Source organism: Sceloporus undulatus, chromosome 1 (assembly GCF_019175285.1).
Source record: "Sceloporus undulatus isolate JIND9_A2432 ecotype Alabama chromosome 1, SceUnd_v1.1, whole genome shotgun sequence".
NCBI classification, from domain to species: Eukaryota; Metazoa; Chordata; class Lepidosauria; order Squamata; family Phrynosomatidae; genus Sceloporus; species Sceloporus undulatus.
This window is the reverse complement of record NC_056522.1, coordinates 158346868-158370868: the sequence shown is the minus strand read 5'-3', so window position 1 is coordinate 158370868 and position 24001 is coordinate 158346868. Positions and strand designations below refer to the sequence as shown.

The 24001-nt window shown below is 40.2% G+C and overlaps 1 protein-coding gene across 1 annotated transcript in view; it reads left to right on the top strand.

Annotated features, from left to right (window-relative positions):
• Positions 1–24001, top strand: part of FBXW11 (F-box and WD repeat domain containing 11) — a 93583-nt gene that overhangs the window by 57462 nt on the left and 12120 nt on the right. Inside the window, 9 exon segments of the mRNA XM_042466766.1 lie at positions 1585–1810; positions 13888–14074; positions 14842–14932; positions 19962–20099; positions 21377–21495; positions 22104–22150; positions 22153–22259; positions 22261–22349; position 22403. Coding sequence (XP_042322700.1) covers positions 1585–1810; positions 13888–14074; positions 14842–14932; positions 19962–20099; positions 21377–21495; positions 22104–22150; positions 22153–22259; positions 22261–22349; position 22403 — 1005 coding nt within the window.

Sequence of the window (24001 nt, the reverse complement as noted above, 5' to 3'; positions counted from 1 at the left end):
GCTTATCTTTAAGAAAGAAGAATACGTTTTCATCTTACATCTTAAAGAGTTTTTGCTACTGGTGCTTATGGTATTCATGCCATTGTTGCGGCCTACAACTTTTGTAAATTCTGGCTCTCCAGTTTCAAACAACACTTTGGTCACCTGCTAATGCAACTCCTAGAAAGTGAATTGATGCCACTTGGGTTTCTCAATGAGTAGTTTGTCCATTTGGCACTCTGTATTCTGACTGGAAGGATGGGGCAATCCGCAACATAAAGTTCTATAGTGCTTACATTTTTAGTACTTCACAGTAACTTTTTAAGACCAAAACATGAAGCTGTAAGCAGCTAATAAATGTAACTAATTGTCGTCATACTGGGAAAGTGGGTGAGCATGTTTTGCCATTTAGTTAAGAATATAAGGTATGTATGGGTGGTAAGGATCCCAGACTAGCATTGATTGCATAGCTGCTGCATTAGAATTTGCCATAACGTTGATTTTACTTCGTATATCACTGAATCAGGAAGAAGCTGTAAGGCCATACAAATCTTGAAATTTCTAAAATGGACCAAATTGGTAAATCTGAGAACCTTATAGGTTAATCTTAAATTACTCCCTGGGTGTTTAACAACTAATTACACTGTCCAGGGTCTTTGTAGATAGCACTGTGGGTTCCTCCTTTTTCTGTAGGTCTTCATTATCAGAGTCACATCTTCCAAGTTCTCTTGCCATTCAAAGATTACGGAGTATCTCTTAGGGCTTTTTGCAGCTGAGCTTGTAGTTATTGGCAGGCACTAGGTGGTGCTATAAGTGCAATGATGGGAATTCTCTTCATAGTTTAGGAATATAGATGACACATTACATATAGAGCTGGAAAGCTGTGGAAGTGAACCTAACCAGTTCTGTGTTTTGTAGATATCTTGTAAAGATGAGAACAATTTGCACAGACAACAGGTACTTAAGTTAGAATGGACAATTGGTGACTGATGTGGTGCACTTTCCATATGCACTAAGATGTTCAATTTGATAATTGATCTAATCTTTTTAGGCTAACTTTTTACAAGGCAGTGTTCATTCTGTGAGAACATGTAGCTACTACAGCAGGTTGGCTGCAGGAAATTGGATCACGCCGACTGGGACCTTTTGTACTTTCCTTGTGTGATAAAAACTACTAGCAGAAAGTTTACCTAGTTGCTTTTTGTATAAGAATGGTAGCAATTCTTTTGTTATGAAGAAGCTCTGAATTTAAATTGTTGAAATACAGCAATCTGTTTTGTGATGAGGAAAATATATTAAATCAAGTGATAGTAACTGAAATGCTAAGATTCACAAAAGCACCCAAATGGAAATGAAATGCTGAAAAAATGTAAAAGATGGTGCACAAATTAATGTTGAATAAGAAACTCTTCCCGGGAATTAGTTGGAAAGTGTAGCCATGTCTTTCTTAGTAGCAACTCAGAAGAGAAATGAATTCTTCAGGATAATATCATATGAAAAGCCTGAATACCTAGCCTAAGCTCATTGGACATCTCAGTAATGCTTTAATAGTTAGTTGAAGTGCTGATATTTCATTCTGGGTTTTATTGTCTTCCTAAAAAACAGATAAGCAATGGAACTTCATCTGTGATTGTCTCAAGGAAACGACCATCTGAAGGAAACTACGAGAAGGAAAAGGACTTGTGTATTAAGTACTTTGACCAGTGGTCTGAATCAGATCAGGTGGAATTTGTGGAACACCTTATTTCACGAATGTGTCACTATCAGCATGGACATATTAATTCTTACTTAAAGCCCATGTTGCAAAGGGATTTCATCACTGCATTACCAGGTAAGGTCAATCAGATCGAGCAAAAAGAAATATAAAAATATATTTTGAACTTTGCTGTGAGAAGGTATCATTACTTATTAAGGGAGTCAGTATGTTGTATATTGCAATACACTTTTCCCAGTTTTGTCTGAATAATTTCAGTGACCACTGGATGCCAGTATTGTTCCATTTAAATATAGTCTCTGAAACGTATGGAGGGGGTAGGGTGGGGTGTGATTATAAAATGTGATTGTATTTGAAGTGCATATTGTTCTCTTAAATTTCTTTGCATCTTTAAACCCACATGCAAATTTGGTTAGTACTGTATTTTATTTATTACTGCATTTTCTAGCTGCTGTTACAAGCTAATTCCAGAGGGTTTTTTTGGCCCATGATTTTAAAACTATTTCTTTTAGTCTTGTTTTTCCAGACCTTTTTGTGAGCTGAATGGCTGTATATATTCCATGTATTTGTAAAGTTGCAGGATTTGACACCATTCTGCAGTGCCCTCATCCTGGGCATTAATTTGAAAATAAGGTCTTGAAGTTGAAGTAACTTTCCTCTAACATGTTCGAGATTTGTCTTTGACTAGTTGTAGCCTCTTTTATATTTATATCGGAACTCATATTCTCCCAGAAGATGCAAGGAAGGATGCCTAACGTGTAATATGTTGATTTTGATAATGATGTACACTTGTCCCTCCACATTCACTGGGGTTAGAGGCACAGGACTCCTGGGAATGTGGAAAAACCACAAATGACAAAAACACTATGTTTTTACCTGAGAGAACACCTCTCTAGGAATCTCTAGGCCCTCCAGTGTCACAATGTCTGCCAGACATTGACCATAAAATTGCTCTGGAGGAGCTACAAATGCCTAGTGGAGTATACTCTCAGAATCTCTAGGTCCTTCAGTACAACTTTTGGTTAAAGTTGACCATAGAGTTGTGCAGGAGGACCTAGTTATTCCCAGAGAGAACATATTAGTCAAGTCCATGAATAATCAAATCTGCAAAAGTCAAAGCCGCAAATGTGGAGGGACGAGTGTGTTGTAAAGCACTAGACATAAAAGGTAAAATGAAAATGATGTGTGGCCCTCAGTTGTACATTTGAATCTCAATTGATGCTGTGTAAAGAATCCTTGGAATTATTGTTCTCTTGTTCTGTTGTCTTGAGCATACTGCTTGTATCTTGCTATTCCTCTTAATTGCACAGAGAAGTGTAGTTAATGTTGCCTGAGCAAGCCCTTCATCTCAGTTACTAGCCCCAGGGAAATGTAACTAACATACAAACTCCCATTTGATTAAATTTTGCACATACATCCCAGCTACTTGAGAAATTTAACAGGAAACTATATATGAAGGGGAGGGGTATCTCTTCTGAGATTCACAACCTTGACTAGTGAAAACGAATCATTAAACCCAGAGAAATACTGTAAGAATGATTGACTTATCCACCTTTTCTCTTGCCTTCACCTATTTTCTGTTGTGCACAAGCTCATGTGCTATTGACCTCCCTTGTACCCTTCTACGCACCTATCTTCTGTTGGTCAGGGAGGATGTTTCCCAAGTGCTCTTTCTTTCACTTGGTGCAAAATCCCCACAGTGAAACTAATGTCTTCTAACTCTGTCTCTCCTCAATATTCAGTCCCTCTTTTATGTAATCATTTTTAAAAAGGCTCTATTGCTGCTTCACTTTTCTTGCATCATTGCCACTATTTAAAAGATTTTAAACAGGCTTTTTAAGACGCACTGAAAGGATGGCTTACAAGGTTACAAAACACAATTCAAACATGCACACAATAGTGGCTAAAAGTTTTTAATTAGCAAAATGCACTATAATAATTTTATCTACATTATGTTTTGGAAAGACAGCAATGATGTAGCCATATGTCTCCTTGGAGGCAGAATTGTAAGGGCCAACCACTGACACATCCCTGGTACCCATCAAGTGAATGGCTCTCACTAGGGCAGGTTAACTGTGGCAAGTCTGGTTGGCCAGGTGCTTGAGGGCTGCAGTTGTTTGCACTTTTGCTTTGTTCTTAATTTTTTTTTAAATAGAACAGGTAAATAAAAATATTCGTGAAGTTTTGTAAAAGAAAGGTAGCTGGGATCCTACTTTTAACGTTCTGTGCTTTGGGGAGCTTCTGCAAAAAGTTTGAACTTGTAAAAATAAGAGTAAATTTAAAACTACGCACACCATGAAAAGCCTCCTCAGCCTGGCATGTTTCAGGGAAATGGTAAGAGGGAAAATATGGAGAAGGAAGACTTTAAAGGAGCTTGTGCTCCAGAGGAGTTGAGCATTTTAAGCGAAGGATATAAATATTAAAGAATCTCCCTTTTTAAATAATGGTGAGCTCTGCAAAATCTTCAAGAAAATGAAATTTCGTTTTATTTTCTAAAACAAAACATTGCATCTCCAAAAGTCCCTCATGGATTTGCAAATTGGCTTGAGTATACTGAGGGCTAGAAATGCCAAAACATTCTTTCATCCATTTATCAGAGTAAAACAGCAATAAAGAATGTTTCATCCAAAAGACTATTCTCTTTCTTTTTCAGTTCTTTATGGAAATCTAATGAAGGACTGAATCAGACATTATGCTATTTTCTTGTTTTCCACGAAGTTCATCATAGCTTGTCTTCAAGTGTTTTCTTGCTGTGATTTCGTTACTGCTTGGCAGCAGCTTGTGTATTCAATATCATGATTTGAGTGATATCAAATCAATAATATCTGCCTACTCTAAATTTATATTTATGTAATTATTTTTGTGTGCATGTGACTTTAATTCACCTATTGATTTATTGTGACCTCACAAATTTCATAGCGTTTCTTTATGCAAGGAATACTCAGAGGTGAGTTTGTCAGTTCTCTTCTCTGAAATACAGCCTACAGCACTTGGTATTAATTGGTGTTCTCTCGTGCAAGTACTAACCAGGGCTGAGCCTGCTTAGCTTCCAGGATCAGACAGGATCTTGTGACTTAAGGGTATTTAATAGTTATTTATTTGATTTATGTGAATGGGACACTAGAGTGGCTTACAATATAAATTAAAACAATATGGGCTGCATCTGTACTGCAGAAATAATCCACTTTCACACCACTTTAACTACCATGACTCAGTGATGTGGAATTCTTGGAATTGCAGTTTTGCGAGACACTGAGCCTTCTCTGTCACAGAGCTCTGCTACCAGAACAAACTACAATTTCCAGGATTTCATAGCATTGAGCCATGGCAATTAAGGTGGTGTCAGACTGGATTATTTCTGCAGTGTGGATGGAGCCATGGAGTACAAAATTTAAGTGTTAAACCATACATCCAGTTAAAATACTGCTTTTAAAGCATTAAGAATTAAAACAATGGTGGCATGTAGAGAAAATCCTCTCCTGAAGATTGTAAGATTCAGACAGGCTCATATACTGAGATACAGCCTTTCAGATTGTCTGGACCTAAACTATATAATGCTGTGTAGGACAAAACTCTCATTTTGGATTGTGCCCAGAAACAGACAGGCAGCCTGTGAAGCTGTTTGAGGCGGGGGGGGGGGGGGGGGGGGGGAGGGAGAGGAGAATATAAACTGGAATTCTGTATTTGCGTATTCACATGGTTTGTGTTACACCATCAACACATTATCAAATTGCCAGAACAGAAATGTCTTGTGTCTGCACTAGTGATTTGCATTATGCCCCCCCCCCCCCCAAAGAAAACCCTGTATTCTTTACTTGTGGGCACAGAATGTATGAGATACACCATTTCAGTAGTCTTCAAGCCATACATATTTCTTGAGCTAACAAAGGCCTGTTACAGACTGCCAAAATAAAGCTGCTTCAGGTCTCTTTGGAGGTATGCTGTTTAAATAATGCATGCATCCTAAGAATTCGGAAGCTGCACCAAAGCTGCACTCCAGTGCTTAGGAATGGAGTGTGGCTTCGGTGCGACCTCTGGACTCTTAGGACCCATGCATCATTTAAATAGCGTACCTCCAAAGAGACTCGAAGCAGCTTTATTTTGGCAGTTTGTAACAGGCCAAAGTTATGTTTTATCCCTCTTCACAATAGAACTGTTTAAACCAGGGGTTGAGAACCTATGGACCTCCGGGTTCTGATGCACTACCATTCCCATCAAGCCTCACCAAAGGAAGTTTTAGCCAGGGTCATGAGGGCTTGGTTGTAGCTCCTCCTCTTATGCTAACCCTACATGTAGCATCACCATAAGGGGAGAAGCTACAACCAAAGCCCTCATGAGCCTAAAACATCATTCAGTCTGGCTGGTGACCAGGCATGATGGAAATGGCAGAACCTGGAGGGCTGTAGGTTTCCCATCCCTAATTTAAGCCATCAAGATCAAAAGACGTTTGTGGCTCTTTGGACTCAGTTTATCTCTCTGTGTGTTTTAATCTCACATTTAAATCTCACCTGTTTTTATGAAATATTAAATGCTTTAAAGTATCATTAAAATATTTAGAATTGTTAATACTTAAGTTGTACTTTTACATTGTTTGTGTTTTTTCAGTTCTGGGAAATTGGTAAAATACCAGAATTTCAGGCTCTTGGGGCCTATCTCAGGCTTTGAACAGACTGTCCTCTATAAAGATTTTGTTTGGTTTGCCTTCACTAACCAATTAAAGGTCTATAATTCCTTTGGGATGTATGAGACTCTGTATGCAAGACCAGGTTTTGTGCATTATGTATGAAGAGCTGTTTCCATCTTCTGTGACAGCTTCCATGAGTTTATGATCTTAAGGAAGGTATTGTATTACTAACGTTATGAGTGAGTATTAATTGGCATAGAAAGAGTTTATGTTCGGATTCAGTCTTAAAAATCTTACAAATTGTGAAAGGGTTTTTTATGTATTTGCATAGCCCTGATTATGACACACAAATGGCCTTGGTAGTTTTACTTTGCTGGCCACTCTGAATTAATTCCATAATTGGCTACTGCTACATAAAAATATAATGTTCTAAAAAGATAGCCGGGTATAAACCTAAAAGAATGCACAAGTAGCTCCCACTTTTTACAATCCATTCTAAACTTTGCACCTGTCCACATACACATGAAATGGAAAATATTTGTGGTCTCTGGCTTCCTTTTAGTGGAAAAAGTGATAATTATGATATGAGCTCTCCAGAGGGGGGAAAAGGTGGTAGAATGTTTAGTCTGCATAGTCTGTTCTTGTCAGGTTAGTTTGTGGTTAGCATGTAAGTAATGAAGGCGTGCGCTTCAGACGCTGCAAGATAGTGTGTCACATGCTTAACTGAAAGTTGCCAAAGTAGAGCCTCGTAATTGGACCTGCAGGTGTTGGGTTGAAATGGCCTCAAATCCTCTTTGGGCTGGGTCCCTTCTTGGACGTTTGACTGAAATGTAAGTTTTCATTAGAAAGGAGAACTCTGTTAGGAAGAGAAAGGATCCTGGAGTTGCAAAACAGGCCCTTTCTCTTTCCATGCTATGCCTAGAGTGCTTTGCAAGAGTGCTTCACGGGAGTTGGTTCTCTTAAGCAAGCAGGCTTGGATTGAAAGTCTGCCTTTTATGATGGCAGAGAGCACATACACATTCCTTGCTCTTGTGTCTGGTGTCTCGCTTTCCAAGGGCAAGACACCTGTATGATCAAACATGCTCCTTAAATCTGTTTCCTAGTAAAGCAACAGTGTGAGCCGCCTGCCTCTGACAGTTGTTTCTCTTGTAGCTAGAGGTACAAGGATGTCATGTTTGGAGTCAACATCATATTTACATATGAGCTCCATTTTTATCTAAGCTGTTTAACTTTTTAGCTGTTTGTTTGGAATATAATGTTTCAATAACTCTAGGCTTTGATGAGATTAGGTAAGAATCCTTGAGCATTAAAGGCAGGGGTGTAGTAGTTGTGGGATCACTCACCCTTACTGAGCTGCTGCCTCCCTAGCCAACTGGAGGCCATATCCTCCTCCTATGCTACTGAACGTGATTGGAACAGCAGCAAAGAGAAACAGCAGCAGCAGCAAAAACTGGTCTTGTTTTCAGGCAGTTTAGTGACTGCTTGACTGTGTGCTTTGCTTTAAAGCTGAAGCTCCTAGGGAGGGGTGTGATAGTGTTACTACTAGGTCACTGAAACATGTGAGCAGTAATAAACATGCTAAATGTATGCAAAGAGGTTCATTACAACCTCATACAGTAACATACAATAGAAAATGCTATACCATAAAAAACAGGAAAAAAATCAGTAGAAAAGGAAAACCAGAGGAAATAAGTGTGTAACATACAATATGTATAGTTTCCATTGACTTATAAAATATGTATATTAGCATATTAAATTTAAAAGTATAGTTTATTCAGACAGTTGCCAGTTTATGAGAAGTAACTGAAAGTTAAATTTGAAAATAGAACAAAATTGAAGCAAGATATTTTGCATTCTGAACTTAGGTCCAAAAACACACTGCAGAAATAATCCAGTGTGAGACCACTTTAACTGCCCTGGGTCAGTGCTGGGGAATTCTGGGAACTGTAGTTTTGTGAGACATTTAGCTGCCTCCTGTCAGAGAGCTCTGGTGCCACAATAAACTACAATTCCCCAGATTTCCCTAGCACTGAGCCAGAAAAATTAAAGCTGTCTCAAACTGGATTATTTCTGCAGTGTATTTTGCACCAAAGTCTCCTCCTTGGGATCAAGTAGGTGTAGAAATCTCTCATTCAACTATAACAACAGAAAAAGAGGGGAAACCCCCCAATAAGATTTTAATGAGTGCTTATCTTGCTACATGAAACTTTAGCAATCTGTTTGTCTGAACTACCTCTGTCAATGGTCACTGTTTTGTCAGAGCCATTGGAGATTATCACACGGGATAAAGAGGAATGGCTCCCATCCTTATCGCATCCGCACTTTTCCAGTCCTTCTCCTGTCAGTGGTCCTGTCATTGTATTAACACGAGTTCCTGTTAATACAAACTGATGGGGCCATGCCACTTCAGTGACAGGAGAAGAACGTTGTCTGAAAATCTTATTGCAATCGCATGATAAGAATGTGTCACAGACATGATAATGGTGATATCATGTGAAAATCTCTGCGCAGGAAGGATGGGACAGGACAAGGACGTCCTGTCCCTTGTGTGATCATCTCCATTATTTTAACCATCTTCATAAATGCCTAAAAGTTCTGGCAGTTTGTTTGAATGGACAAGTTTCTCTGTTCTTTCACTTGCTGGTGTGCCTTCAGGTCATTTCTGACTTATGGAAACCCTAAGGCAAATCTGTCACAGGTTTTCTTGGCAAGGTTTCTTCAGAGTGGGTTTGCTTTTGCCTTTCTCTGAGACTGAGAGAGCCTGACTTGCTTGAGGCAAGGATTCAAATCCCGATCTCTAGAATTGTAGTCTCAACGCTCAAACCACTACACCATGCTGGCTCTCATCCTTTCACTAGTCTGTTTATTTTTTTGGTTTGGTGTGTTTCCAGACATAGTACACTTTCATTCATTTGCTACAGAAGATGTTGAAGTCTGAAGCAGGCAAGAAGCAAGACGGGTCAGAGCCTTTGTCATGCAAAGGTGTTACCTCTGTGTTTTGGGATGGGGAGATATGCTTGGGAGAGTGCCAGATTGCAGTCCTGGGTCAAATACATGAATGTGTTCATCATTCCAAAATAAAATATTTTGTCATCTATTTTAAAAAAAAAACTCCCAGGAGATCTTAGGAAGAGTTCTTAGGAGAAATTTGGGGAAAATGTTTTTCTCCCAAATGCTTCAGGCCCATTGGGCTAAAAACCCTAATGTTTAGGTAGCATTACTGTAGAAATTTAAGTATTTGGGTTTTTTAATTTGGGGTGTGATTACTCATAAGTAGCAATTTCAGCCTATATAAGCAACCAAGTGTCCTAATTGCTAATGTTGGTATTGGAAAGTGAGCTACTGCTAGCTTCCATTGTAAAGTCTTAGTTTCATCCATTAACTTTGGATTATAGAATTGTTTTGACCTGTTCAGTGCCAATTTTGCTTTACCACAAGAGAGAGGATGCCTGTGAAGTCTGAAGGAAATTAAAGTGTTTTTGAAATGCACAAGCTGTTAACATTTTTAAAATTTTTCTGTCATCTCTCAAAAGCTTATTGCCACTTCCGTCTTTCCATCTAATAAAGTCACCATGGAAACTTGTACTGGTTACATGCCGCTGGCACACTAAAATACAAATAGCTTTTGTGGTTGGTACATTTGCTTTTTTTCTTCCATTAATGTTGAGCGGCCTTTGATTTCAACTGCTGTACAGCTATATATTGTCCAAAAGAAAAATACTCAGGATGTCAAGCTAGGAAAACATATGGCCTTACTGCTCATAGCCGTGATGGTTTATTCCTTGTTACTGTTTCCTTCTACAGAATTGTTCAGCTGAATCACCATAGCGTCAAAAAATGTAGCATGGAAATGCTGTTTACCTAAATCAGAGAGAAGCCAAACTCATACCCAGTTTCAACGATGGCATGTAACTGGCACTCTGATGGCCTCTACTATCTTTCTTGTACATTTGCTGGGAAACGAGACTGAGATCCTCTTTTCTGTAGAACAGGTCCCACCAGTTCTTGACATAAATATATCACTGTGGAAAAAAATGGGTGATGTTGTGTAAGCTAGCATCTTGTAGTGACTTAAGTCTTGGACTAGGATTCTTCTTGTAGAAGCCACAAACTCTCACCCTCAGAGGAAAACACTGACAAACCATCTATGAAGAAATCTTGCCAAGAAAAACCTATGAGAAGGTTCATTTGAAGGCACGTAGCAATGACAGATTGTGAAGGCTACTGTATCTACTGTACTCAACTGTAAGTTGACCTCATGTCAAGGGCAGGTTTTGGAGCCAAAATTACGGATTTTGATATGACTAGTGGATAAGTCGAGTGTAAAACTTAGGGGCATGTAACAAAGGATTTAAGGGTGAAGCAAAGGAAAACAATGCCAAAGAACTTAAAAATTCCAGCCCACTCTAAAGACTGGGTGGATGAGATAATAGAAGGGATCGGTGCTTCTTTTAGGTGTTCCGAGGAGGACTTAAACTGTCAATTTTCACCAACGGATGGCTCCTCTTTTGATAAGAGTTAAAATGCAGTACTTACATTGGCCCATGGATAAGTCAACCCAGGTTTTTGACTAAAATTTCTAGACTTATACGTAAGTATATACAGAAGTTCTTGATTAAGGCACTGCTTGTACTTCTTCCTGTTCATTTATCAAATCTCATAGAATCACAGAGTTGGAAGAGACCACAAGGGCCATCCAGTCCAACCCGCTGCCATACAGGAAATCTAAATCAAAGCATCCCGACAAATGGCCATCCAGCCTCTGATGTTACTACCTGTGTTTAAAGAGCTTAGAAAGAGCTATTGGTTTATATTCTAATGCAGTGTTACTCAAAGTGCTGGAGTATAGACGAGTGCTTGATACTGAGCCATCTGCTGCTGGTCCTTGGAGAGCTTCCAGGAAAGAAAGAAACAGTTGTATCCAATAGGACTAAATATAGTAGGGGTGGGATTCCTGATCACCCATCTCAGATAACTTAAGAAGCGTGGTTCTAATGCACCTTTCTCAAATTAAGCCCCTCTAGATTTTTGGACTATAGTTCCTTTCAGGCCCATCCAACATGGCTAGTGGACATGATGGGAGTTCTAGGCCAAAACATCTGGAAGGATCCAAGTTAGGGAAGGCTTTTTTAACTGCAAAATTGAGCAGACAGAATTGGGACACAGCTGAAATTTTCATTTGGATGTCGGAATTGTATTGACAGACTTGTGAGTATTCTGTGCATAACATTCTCTGTCAAGAAAACATGTGTGCATATTATATATACTTAAATGTGTCTATTTTGATTATATATCTTCGAAGTACAGTTAGAACTAAGAGCCTGGCCTAAATCTGAAGGCCATCCACTGAACACTGGAAATATTTTCTTAAAAAAATATTTTAAATCTTTTACATTATATATACACACACACATTTTCACTATGTATACAAAATGTACATACATAATCAACAAAACTATGAGCACTACAAAACAAAAACAAGCAATAACACCACTGACTTTCTGCCCCCAACTGATTACACACTACAATTTACTATACAGTTGGCCCTCCATCTCCATGGATTCTTTATCCATGGATTCAAACCATCCATGATTTGAAACACACACACACACACACACACTGCACATATATATTCTAAAAAGTAAACCTTGATTTTGCCATTTTATATAAGGAACATCATTTTATGATGCCACTGTATTTCATGGGATTTCAGCATCCATGGATTTTGCTATCCATGGGGGGGTCCAAGTACTAAACCCCAACCAATACCAAGAGCCCACTATACTTCCTTTAAATGATGATAAAAGTTGAGTCTTGAGGCCAGAAATGTTTTTGAATTTCAACATTTTTCAGATTTTGGAATACTTCCTATACATAATGAGATACCTTGGAGATGGGACCCAAGTCTACACATGAAATACATTTATTTCATACATACCTCATATACATAACCTGAAGGTAATTTTATACACAATATTTTAAATAATTTTGTTAATGAAATAAACTTTCTGTACATTGAATCACCCAGGCATACAACTTTTGAAGTATTTCAGATTTTGGAATTCTGGATGAGAAAGATTCAACCTGTATATTTATACATGTAAACTGTTTAATTTGCAACACTGAAAACCACTGACCACTGGAAGTCTAACTTTGCATTTTCTGCAGCTTCAGGTGTAGCATTATCTGCCCCTTCACAAGCTGTGTTAAGTTCTGAGGCCTTTAAGGTTTTCTCAGCGTGAAAATAGATTCTCAGGCTACTGATTTCTGCACCCAGTGGCATAGAATATGCATAGCATTGATTGTTAAGCTTATTGATTTATTTGATTTGATTTTTAAAGAGAGGATTGTCTGGTTCAAGATGGTACCTGGGTGCTACATTCATGCTGCAGTGGTGATGTGTAATTGTGCCAGAATCAGTTCCCAGGCAAGCAGGAACCATGAAGGAAGGTGTTAATTTATTTAAGTATCAAATTCTCTGAATCTTTTTGCAGAGACCCAGAGAGTAGTTTTCCTAAATAGCCCCTCCCCATTAATATATTTTGGGACACATTTCACACTATAAGAGGGAGTTCACACTAGAGTTACATTTACATGTCTTAAAAGGTTGAGAGAAAGAAACAATTTGTTAGGTTGAAGACACCTTAAATTCAGCTTTACAACTGGTAAATGAGGTCTATTAGGTATTCTCATGATAAACAGAAAGAAAGGAGAATTGTTAATTCTGAACTTGTCCATGCTAATAAAGGTGCAGGCTATTTTATCAAGGGAAGTGCTATGTTTTATCAAATAATTCTGACAGTTGGAACTTTTCAGTCCATCTTCATTTCACAGTTTTTCCTCCTCTTAAGTCATGATATGTGCCAAGACCTCTTGTTGAAACAAGAGCTGGGGATGCCTTCCAGATTACTTATGTGTCGGAGGTTTCTTTTTAGGACTTGTATTTTAGGGTCTACAATTGGTGGTGAGATTTCATTTTGCCAGCCAGTTTAAGAATAGTACAAAATTGCCCAGGTTTTTGTTTCATGTGACATTATTTAGATCACTAGGCATTTTTTCATCCAGAGACATAAGTGCTTCTCTTATTCTTCACTTGAATATCTTTTATTCTCCATTGTTGTTGTGGCTTTCTGGTTTCAAGTCATTTCTGACATATGGTGACCCTAAGGCCAACCTCTCACAGGGTTTTCTGAGTCTGAGAGTGTATGATTGCCCAGGGTCACCTAGTGGGTTTCCATGGCTGAGCTGGGATTTGAACCCTGGTCTCCAGTGTTGTTGTCCAATGCACAAACCACTACACCACACTGGCTCTATTAATTCTCCATAGTGAACCATTATGCTCCATCTTCATTTTTATGTACTGTTTTCATGGCCATCTCCCACAATGATTCAAGACCATCCTGAACACGAATGCCTGGAAAAGAACAAAGTATTCTCTCTCTCCATTCCCAGCTTTTTTCCAGACAATACAACATCAGAGTGTGACTGGTGCCCTAGGAGTTCGGGGAGTAGTTTCCTATGAAACAACTGACAGTTTTGTTCTCTCTCTTTTCTCTTTCTCTATTGGCAGAACAAGGTTTAGATCACATAGCAGAAAATATCCTCTCCTACCTTGATGCCAGGTCACTCTGTGCAGCAGAACTGGTTTGTAAAGAATGGCAGCGAGTTATTTCTGAAGGAATGCTGTGGAAGAAGCTTATTGAAAGAATGGTACGAACTGATCCACTCTGGAAGGGACTATCAGAAAGAAGAGGCTGGTAGGTATATGTGTAAAATGTGCCCATTGTTTCATCTTTAGAACAGAAGTACTTCCCAAATAGACTGGCTACATCTGGCCTGATCAGTAATGGACAACCTACATTTCCAGAAGACTCAATGGCAAAATGTTACCAAAATAGTTGCATGTTTGGATTCCTTTTTCTGTGGCCTTTTCATCTCTTGGCTGTCTTTCTGTTCTGTAAATAAGAGTTCAGGCACCTCCCTCAAGTATTTCTTTTTAATAGGTGGGCGTGTATATTCATTTAAATGCAGGTGTTGTATTAGTATGCAGCACAAATCTTATAACATTTCTATAGCTTTGCCTGCTGGCTTGCATGGTCATGTTATGAGAGGGACTATGTAGGCCGTGGGTCCTCTATGCTGTAAGTGACAAAATGTTCTTCTGCTGTTCCATCATGCCTTAGCAATGACTGCTGGCCAAGGCTGATGGGAATAGAGTCCAGCAATGTTTTGAGGCTCACAGGATCCGCTGCCCTGCTCTTGGCATTTCCTTTCTCCTTTGCTCTGGGCTATGGAAGGAGATGGAACCAACAGCTCTACTCTTGTGTAGGAAAAGAAGACTAGGGAAAGGGAGGCTTGGCTGACTCAGCACACTCCATCCATTCTTGATGTATTTCTTCTCTAGTGACAGTTGATGGTTTCAATCAGTTAGTGTATGAACTGTTGTTGCATAGTGCATTTTGCAAGGATTTTTGTTTTTGTACAGAAAAATTCACCATTCTTTCTTTCTCTCTTTTAATTATAGGGATCAGTACCTGTTTAAAAACAGACCCACAGATGGCCCTCCTAATTCATTTTACAGGTCACTGTACCCAAAGATAATACAAGATATAGAGGTATGTTTTTGAAAACCTTGTTTTAAACTGTATTGAGTTTGAAGCTGTGTTTTCATGAAACTTTTTTCTTGTTTTTAAAAAATACGATATAGTGTCATAAGGATCTTGGCTTGAGTAAATATTGGAATGCTACCTTTTCCATAAGGCCATTGTTATGGTAGAATAATTTAAAGAATAACTTTTAAGAACTAACAGTCAGGGAGTCAGCTCAAATTTTGTCCCAACAAGAATAGACCCATTGAGGTAATAGTAACTTCATATGTCAACACTTATGTAAGTTCTGTTAGTTCACTTGGTCTACTTTAGCTGAGACAGACAACAGGATTCAGGCCTATAAATGCAAGTTGTAAAATATAAAAGCGAGAAATACAGAAGTATCAAAGCATAGTCAAAGGCTTTTATGGCCAGCATCCATAGTTTTTTGTGGGCTTTTCGGGCTATGTGGCCATATTCTAGAAGAGTTCTAGAATATGCACAGTAACATAATTAGTCACAAGAGAAGTAATTATTGGCTATACTCTGCTAATGTCTTAGCTTTTCACATAAAGCTGCCTTGTGCAAGGACTTTGTTTCACTCATTTCAGTGGAGGCATAAGATCTGTGTCTTCATTCCTTTGGGCTTCTGTAGAGAGAATGTTTTCTTTCTGTATTGCAAGGGAGAAACTCTAAATCTTGCCCCGTTCCTCCTTCCCTAGACATTGCCAAAATTTAGTGAGGAAGATTTTGGAATCATTCTTTTAGCTGTTCAGAGCATGCATTTGTACCTGTGTCTAATATTGATGATCTTTCATCTCTTTCTTTGAGAGACATTTTGTACCTCATTTTTAAAAACCTTGGAATTAAATCACAGCAGAATAACAGTTTCTGAAAGATATGTATTTGACAGTAATTCCAGAGTAAAAATGCATAATACAGTGAAACAGGCACGCAAGGTTGATAGATCTGTAATCACAGTTGATATTATCAGGGCACTATTCATTTATATCCTGCCCTTTTCCCATTAATAAGACTACAAGTGGTTTACAACTTTACCAAACTGGGAACAGCTACTTCTAATGGGCCACAGTGAATGAGGTGATCTGAGGCCTGTCTCTACTCATGTGAGCTGAAACTGGTAAGCTCTTTATTCATCAACATAGCACCCTCAAAATGCTTTGGAGTGCAACTCCCATGGGTACCATCCAGCATGGTCAGATGTTATGATGGCTGTAGTCCAAAATATTTGGAAGGTCATCAGGTTGTGGGAGGTTGAGGAAGCTTAGCAAGTGAAAAAGCAACTATTCACAGCAAAGAACAAATCTAACTTGGCCCTTTTAATTGCCATTTAAATTTTAGCCCCAAAATCTATGCATCTAAACTGGTGCTTGCTCTGAGGTCATATGAATTGGCTAGTTGGCCCACAGACTTTACATCAGTGAATGTTCACTCCCCAGCAAGCATCTTGGTGTCTCAGACATCTCTAAAGAAACTAAAAAGGGCATAATGCTGTGGGATTATGTGTGCAGAGGAAGTTTTTGGAAACAGGTAAGTTGTTCCTTACTTCCCACAGTGGCAAGTAGTGACGTGCAGTTGTTTAACAAGTGGCTTTATTGCATTCAGGGTGGTCCAGTAACTTCTGATATTACTTGGATCCATTGTGCTGACCCACCAGATTTAACTGTTTTAGGAACTCCCTTAAAGGGAAGACTAGTTTTGGGTTCTTCCCAGGAAATTTTATTTAGGTATGCAAAAGTTGTTTTTGTGGAAATCTGACTTGGTTCAGTTAATCATGTGCTTGGACACCATCCCAAAATATTGTAGTACAATTTGACTCTTATTAGCAGACTGTGTTAATAGGCAGGTTGCCAGGTGTACTGTTGATCTCCCCCAACTCCAAATCCCTGGGCCTTTTCCACATTATCCATGTGGCTGGGCCAACTGCTTAGTTATTCCTTTAGAATTAGTACAGATATAATTTATTCCTCATGAGCTGTTAGGCTATTTTTTACGCTCGTATTTTGTAACACGTGGAAGCTCCCTCCATCTCTATACCCCCTCCACCCCATGGAGATGCCTTTTGCTTATATTTTGCTATTCTTTTCCTCCTTGAAGGTTTTAGGAACCAGAGGGATGGGGAAGAAAGAGATCAGACCCTCAAATGGTCCCTCCATATTTGATCCCAGGTGTAGAGAGGGTGTTAAAAGATCTATATTTTTGTTTTTGTTTAAAAAGAAACACAATAAAGAAATGGATCTTTGCTTTTCAGGTAGAATTTAATCAAAGTGGCCAGAGAAATAGAAGCATATGCACTTCATAGGCGCCTTGGAAAATGTGTTTCATTTTTCAAAGAGGTGCTTCTTTTCTACTGAATAGGAAAGAAAATACCATCAGCACTCTGCTCTATTGAATAAGCAGAATTGTAGGGTGGCGAATACCTAGTTGGATGGCTGCTCTGTTCCTTGTTCTGCTTGCCCTTGCAACTGCTGTGGAACTGGTTCTTGTTTAGAACTGGATCAGAACAGGACCACCCGTGAGGACAGAGTTACACAAGCAGTCTTCATAGTGCTGCCTTGCACAAACAGCAGCATTGCAGGGCTGCTAGAGATATCCTCTTCTTTTAACCAAAGTGATGGTAACTCATGCATCCCTATAGTTATGTCCTTTTTTCCCAGAGAGGAGCAGTATGAATCTCCCAGAAATCTTTGAAAAGATTCACAGCCAAAAGATGGGAGTTTAGATGAAACAGTAACTGATATTTCTGAATAGCCTTCAAGGGCAACACCACTAAGAGCATCCTGAAGAAATCAGAATTAAAAATGAGAGTTAACAAGCCATGTATTACCAGTGTGGTAAAGCCCTTGACCTATGGTAAGGGCCACAGTCACATATAACTGAACTTGTTGAAGGCAAAATGTTCAGAGAGTAGAACCATAGTCAGAAAGTGGTGTGCAAGCGATAGTTAGCAGAAACATCATTGCAGACTTGGCATAACACTACCTGTAGAAACAGATGAAACTGAAAATGATAATATGATATAGGTGTCCTCAATGAAAGGGAAGGAGTATCTTAGGAGCAGGGTGCTCCCAGTTACATGATTTGGTGACTTGGTAGCATTATATCTGCCTGTATGGGAAAAAACTTTCATAACAGTAAGTAAGTGGCTACGACAGGTTGCGTTCAGTAGGCCCCTATGGTCCTCCAAAGTGCCCACCCACTCAACTATATTTAGTTCTTTCCAATCTTTTTTCTTTGTACTCCTCATATGTTTTTAGTCCTGCCAGTTTCTGTACAGCTGTATACTTTTTGTATATCATGGCTACTTTCCCAGTGTACTGGCAACTGACACAGTAAAAGGGATTTTACAAATTCTCAAAAATATGAACTGTTTTCCCACAGTAGCTACACCACATTAATATGTCTCTGAAATTGCATCTACACATAGAATTAAATAGGTGCACCTGCACGGGTCTTAACTGATTCACAGCACTCTAGCCTAGGGATGAATAACACACTCCAGTTGCTTTGATTTGCAGCCCACATTTACTTCTGGTAACTTTAGAAAGGAGCTTTCAAAAATATCTGAGAATTGAACCAAACGGAGAGTGTGATTCTTTCTGAACATTTAGAATTGTTTTGACTAGGGTTTTATTGGTGAACAGGCTCTGACATGCAGTACCGCAAGAATGAATGACATTCCCAAATATTTGGACCCCCTTAAGTGATGCTCACATGGTTATGTGGAAAGCTATAAACAGCTGAAAGTCAACTAGAAATAAAATAGTTAGCTTTATTTATTACAGTCTTATATGTTGAGAATTTTCACTTATCCAGTGCAGGACAGAGATTGATTTAAATCAAAGAGATTTTAATCCACAATTCAGATTGTTGGAGATTGGAGATGTCAGTTTCTCAAGTCTCCCATTTTGTCATGCATGCATTTCTGGCAAGTTTTTATACTATCTGAGAGCATAATCCAAAACCTGTGGTGAGGCCATCCTTTTATATTACAATAGTTATAATCTGCATAGATAACAGGGACAGCTGTAAAATTGATTTTTTGAATTGGTTCTACGGTCTCTTGTAAGTGTTAATCAAGAGCACTTGCTTGTAGTGAGGAAGCAAAATCTCCACTACAGAGTTGTGTTTGCTCAGTTTAATAATAATAATAATAATAATAATAATAATAATAATAATAATAATAATAATGTTTTTATTTCTATCCCGCTCCTTCCTGCGATCAGGGCGGCTCACAACAAAGGTTAAAACAACAAGTTTAGGTTCATGGGTAATAGGCACAGGGTAAAATAGTGTTTCTCAGTGACAATTGGAAGTAACTGCCCACGCTCTTTGGGCTGGCAATGATAAAGGAAAACTAAATTTACCACAAAAGTAAATATATAGTTTGTTGGCAGCTGCTGGCTTTCATGTCAGAGGTGCAGTAAATCCACGCTGTGTTGTATTCCAGACTTTAATGAAACTATCCAAGGTCCTGAACCCCACAGCCCAAACAGGATAATATCAACCAGGAGTGTCAGTCTTGTGTCTATCCCAAGCCATCCATTTGAAATAGAATAGAATCATTTTGTAGAATAGAAATGGCTCGGAGAGAGAAAGGTAACCTTTACAACCCAGAACGTTTCAGAATGCTGTTGATCGGGTTTCAGGGAAACAGGAGAGGTAACTGAAGCAGAAAATTGAGTGTAGAAGGGAGGAAGGAGGGAAATAGAAGGTATACAGTTGAATATGTATCTTCCTGTCTTGTCCTTTGCTCCATTTCTATTTCTTCCTGTGAGAGGAGCAAGCAAAAGAGGAAGGAGGAAATGTGTTCACAGAGAGGAGTACCACTGACAGTGATATTTCATAGCCGTGTGTCCAGTTTCTTTCTCTACTGCAACCTGTTTTATTGGCTGCTGCCAGGATTGATGGAGTTCTTCAGTTTTCAATCTTGTGTTCTACAGCCTGAGGAAATGTTCTTTTGGGATGAACTAAGTATTTGCAACTTAAAACATCAGTTTAACTGAAACCTTTTTTTTAATTTGGTCTCTTGTAGACTATAGAGTCTAACTGGCGGTGTGGAAGACACAATTTGCAAAGAATTCAGTGTCGTTCTGAAAATAGTAAAGGTGTTTACTGTTTACAATATGATGATGAGAAGATTATTAGTGGTCTAAGGGACAACTCCATTAAGGTAAATATATTCCTTGACATGTTGCTTTTGATCTTAGATAGTATCAGTGAAAAGCTGTGCAGACTGCCCCTAAGAGGCAGCCTGCAGCCACCTCCATCTACACTGGATTGGGGCCAGGGCAACCACACGCCATGACCCCAATCTGGCCTTTCCAGGGCTCAAAAAGCCGTGGCACTGTGGCTTTAAAGTGCTCCTTTGATGCTGCATCGCGTAAACACAGTGCCAGAGGAGCATAGTGATCTGCACACCAACTGGAGCAGAGTGTGGTGGTACACCACCATGGGGGTGGAGTTGGGCCGTGTGTCGTATGGACGCCACACCCCAACCCCCCCCCCCCCGGCCAGCCTTAATGGCTGGTCTGCACAACCCCAGAGTCATATTCTGGCTTTGGTCTGGTTTCTTCTTTGTCTGGTTTTAGTGCAGTTGCATATCTGGTTACAACTGAAGAAAGCTCAAATATTTGCTAAAAGTCTAGAACAGTGGTTCTAAAACTTGGATCTTTCATATTTATTTATTTATAGTGTTCAGCTCTCAGAATCCCTTACTATTTGCCATATTTTCTAGCACTCTGGGGAGTTGAAATCTAAAAACCTGGAAAACCAGAAGTTAAGAATCACTGGTCTAGAATGCAGAACTCATGGAACCTCTGCTAGATTTTCTTCTTTCAAGATAAAAAAGAGATGATCTGAAAAACTGGATACAGTTTTAAATGTTATTTGTCTGTGTCAGAGGTTTATTTATTGTTGACATATGGATATTATATATTTCCATTAATAAGAAATTATTCACTCAGATTATATTGAAACACTTCAAGACATACAATAAATGCAATATAAGCCAGTGAATTTAAACAAACAAAAGTTTCTATATTTGCAAGTTATCTGTTTTGCTTAAAAACTAGGAAATGAGAGAAAAGTGAGTTTGGGACTTGTCCATTAAAGGGCAGTAAAGCATAATCGATAGAAAAAGAAGTATTTAAATTTTGTTGCCTCATCCAGATCTGTTTTTTTAATCCATCACCCCCTCCCCCATTACACATACCCTCTTGTTTCCATGAGTTTTGAATTCTCCATCCCCAGTCTCATGGTTTCTTCTCAGGTGATAAGTTTGCATTATGAGTGCTTTCTCTTCTCAGAGACAAGCAATGTGGAGAAATAAATTGAACAACCTGTTTTCTTTTCTGGCCAAATGGATTTGCAGACTCAGTTTGTCTTAGCTATATAGCTAGAGAGAAAAATTGGTGTTGCATATAATGAACTTGGGTTTCTCATTGGCAGATCTGGGATAAAACCGGATTGGAATGTTTGAAAGTATTAACAGGACATACTGGCTCAGTTCTCTGTCTGCAGTATGATGAAAGAGTAATTGTAACTGGATCATCTGACTCCACTGTGAGGTAAGCATTTTTATAGTTAAAATGTGCTAAAAATTGACGAGGGAAATGACAGGACCCTCGTCTGCTGGAAACTAACGTGTCACAGTAAGTACCCAACGTTTGTATTTCCTTCAGCCAGCTGCTTCTTCCCAGCAAATTTCCCAATAACAAAGTATTATTTAGGTGCTGGATGAAGGTTCTCCCACTTGTGCCTGAAAGCACAACAAGAGGATCCACAATGTACAGTATTTAATTAATTAGATACTGATGGGCTAATAAGTCCAAAACGGTCTTGTAGCAGAAATACTGAAACATGTTTTTTCCAGATTTTAGTGGATAATCCTGCTTTCTCCTCTTTATCCTCTTCCACATTTCCCATAATGTGGCACTCTTTTTTTGAATTTGTCATGCTGAAATAGCTGCAGAAGGTAACTACAGCAGGAACATGGTAGTTGGGGGAAATGTTAAGCACCCCCTCCAATTCCATGACTTTTCTGGAATTCTTCTCTATTCTGCCACCTTGCAGCTTTTTGTCGCAACAGCACTTGCCTGGTGTTTTGCCCAGGTATGTAGTTCTGCCCTTGGTATAATTTGATCTGAATCATTTCCTTTACCTTTTTGTCTCTTTCAGGTTGGGATGTGAACACAGGTGAAGTCCTGAACACACTGATTCATCACATGAGGCAGTCCTTCACTTGCGTTTCAGTAATGGCTTAATGGTGACCTGCTCAAAGGATAGGTCCATTGCAGTCTGGGATATGGCCTCCCCAACTGACATCACTCTCGCGGCGTGTATTAGTTGGCCATAGGGCTGCTGTTATGTTGTCGATTTTTGATGCAAGTATTGTATCTGCTTCTGGTGATGGACCATTAAAGTAGTAGTTTCTCAAAATTGCCACTGCTTAGAGAAACAAGTTTAGTAGTGTAGGGTGGTGATGAAAATTTCCTTTGACGTAATTTCCAATGCTTTTTTATTTGATTTGATTGAAATTTTATTTATATACTGCCATTCCTTCGCATCACAGCGGTTTACAAACAATAGTAGAATACATTACAGGACAAGTTACAGAATATAAATAAGAATTAAACAGCAATCCAATCGACATCAATAAAACAGTCTAAAAATACGATACACAATACACAGGAGAAAAAACATCGGACAACAATCTCCTGACAATACTAGCTACACACCCTTTCCTCAGTCTCCCTCCCTCCTGAGAATCCGCAACGGCGGCACCAGACAACTGTCCTTGGCACTCCTCCCTGATGGTATAGGACGTGAGTGGCGTCCTCTGCGGGAAACCGGCGAGCCGGGTGAAAAAAAAAGCCACTCCCACGGCCCCTCCCCTTCGAAAAAACGCTGCTCGGCGGTAAGGCAGAGTCCTCTGGCCGCACATGCCCAGGTGGTAGGTGAGCGGGCGGCGTCCTGGTAGATAACAGTTAAGGAGGGAGGGACCTCTTCCTCCAGGCAGTCCCCGATGTTACTGATCTGCCTGATGGCTCCCTCTGAGGCCGAGATGACAGTTGGGGAGGGAGGGGCCTCTTCCTCCGGCAGTCCCGTGTTACTGCATCTGCCTGATGGCTCCTCTGAGGCCGAGATGACAGTTGGGAGGGAGGCGGCCTCTTCCTCCAGGCGTCCGATGTTGCTGGATCTGCCTGATGGCTCCCTCTGAGGCCGAGATGACAGTTGAGGAGGGAGGGGCCTCTTCCTCCAGGCAGTCCCGAGTTACTGGATCTGCTGATGGCTCCCTCTGAGGCCGAGATGACAGTTGGGAGGGGGGGCCTCTTCCTCCAGGCAGTCCCCGATGTTACTGGATCTGCCTGATGGCTCCCTCTGAGGCCGAGATGACAGTGGGAGGGAGGGGCCTCTTCCTCCAGGCAGTCCCCGATGTTACTGGATCTGCTGATGGCTCCCTCTGAGGGCCGAGATGAAGTTGGGGAGGAGGGGCTCTTCTCCAGGCGTCCCGATGTTGCTGGATCTGCCTGATGGCTCCCTCTGGGCGAGATGACAGTTGAGGGGAGGGGCCTCTTCCTCCAGGCGTCCGTGTTAGGATCTGCCTGATGGCTCCCTCTGAGGCCGAGATGACAGTTGGGGAGGGAGGCGCCTCTTCCTCCAGGCAGTCCCGATGTTACTGGATCTGCCTGATGGCTCTTGAGGCTGAGATGACGTTGGGGAGGGAGGGGCTCTTCCTCAGGCAGTCCCGATGTGCTGCGATCTGCCTGATGGCTCCCTCTGAGGCCGAGTGACAGTTGAGGAGGGAGGGGCCTCTTCTCCAGGCAGTCCCGATGTTACTGGATCTGCCTGATGGCTCCTCTGAGGGCCGAGATGACGTTGGGGAGGGAGGGGCTCTTCCTCCAGGCGTCCCCGTGTTACTGGATCTGCCTGATGGCTCCCTCTGAGGCCGAGATGACAGTTGGAGGGAGGGCCTCTTCCTCCAGGCAGTCCCGATGTTACTGCATTGCCTGATGGCTCCTCTGAGGCCGAGAGGCAGTTGGGGAGGGAGGGGCCTCTTCCTCCAGGCAGTCC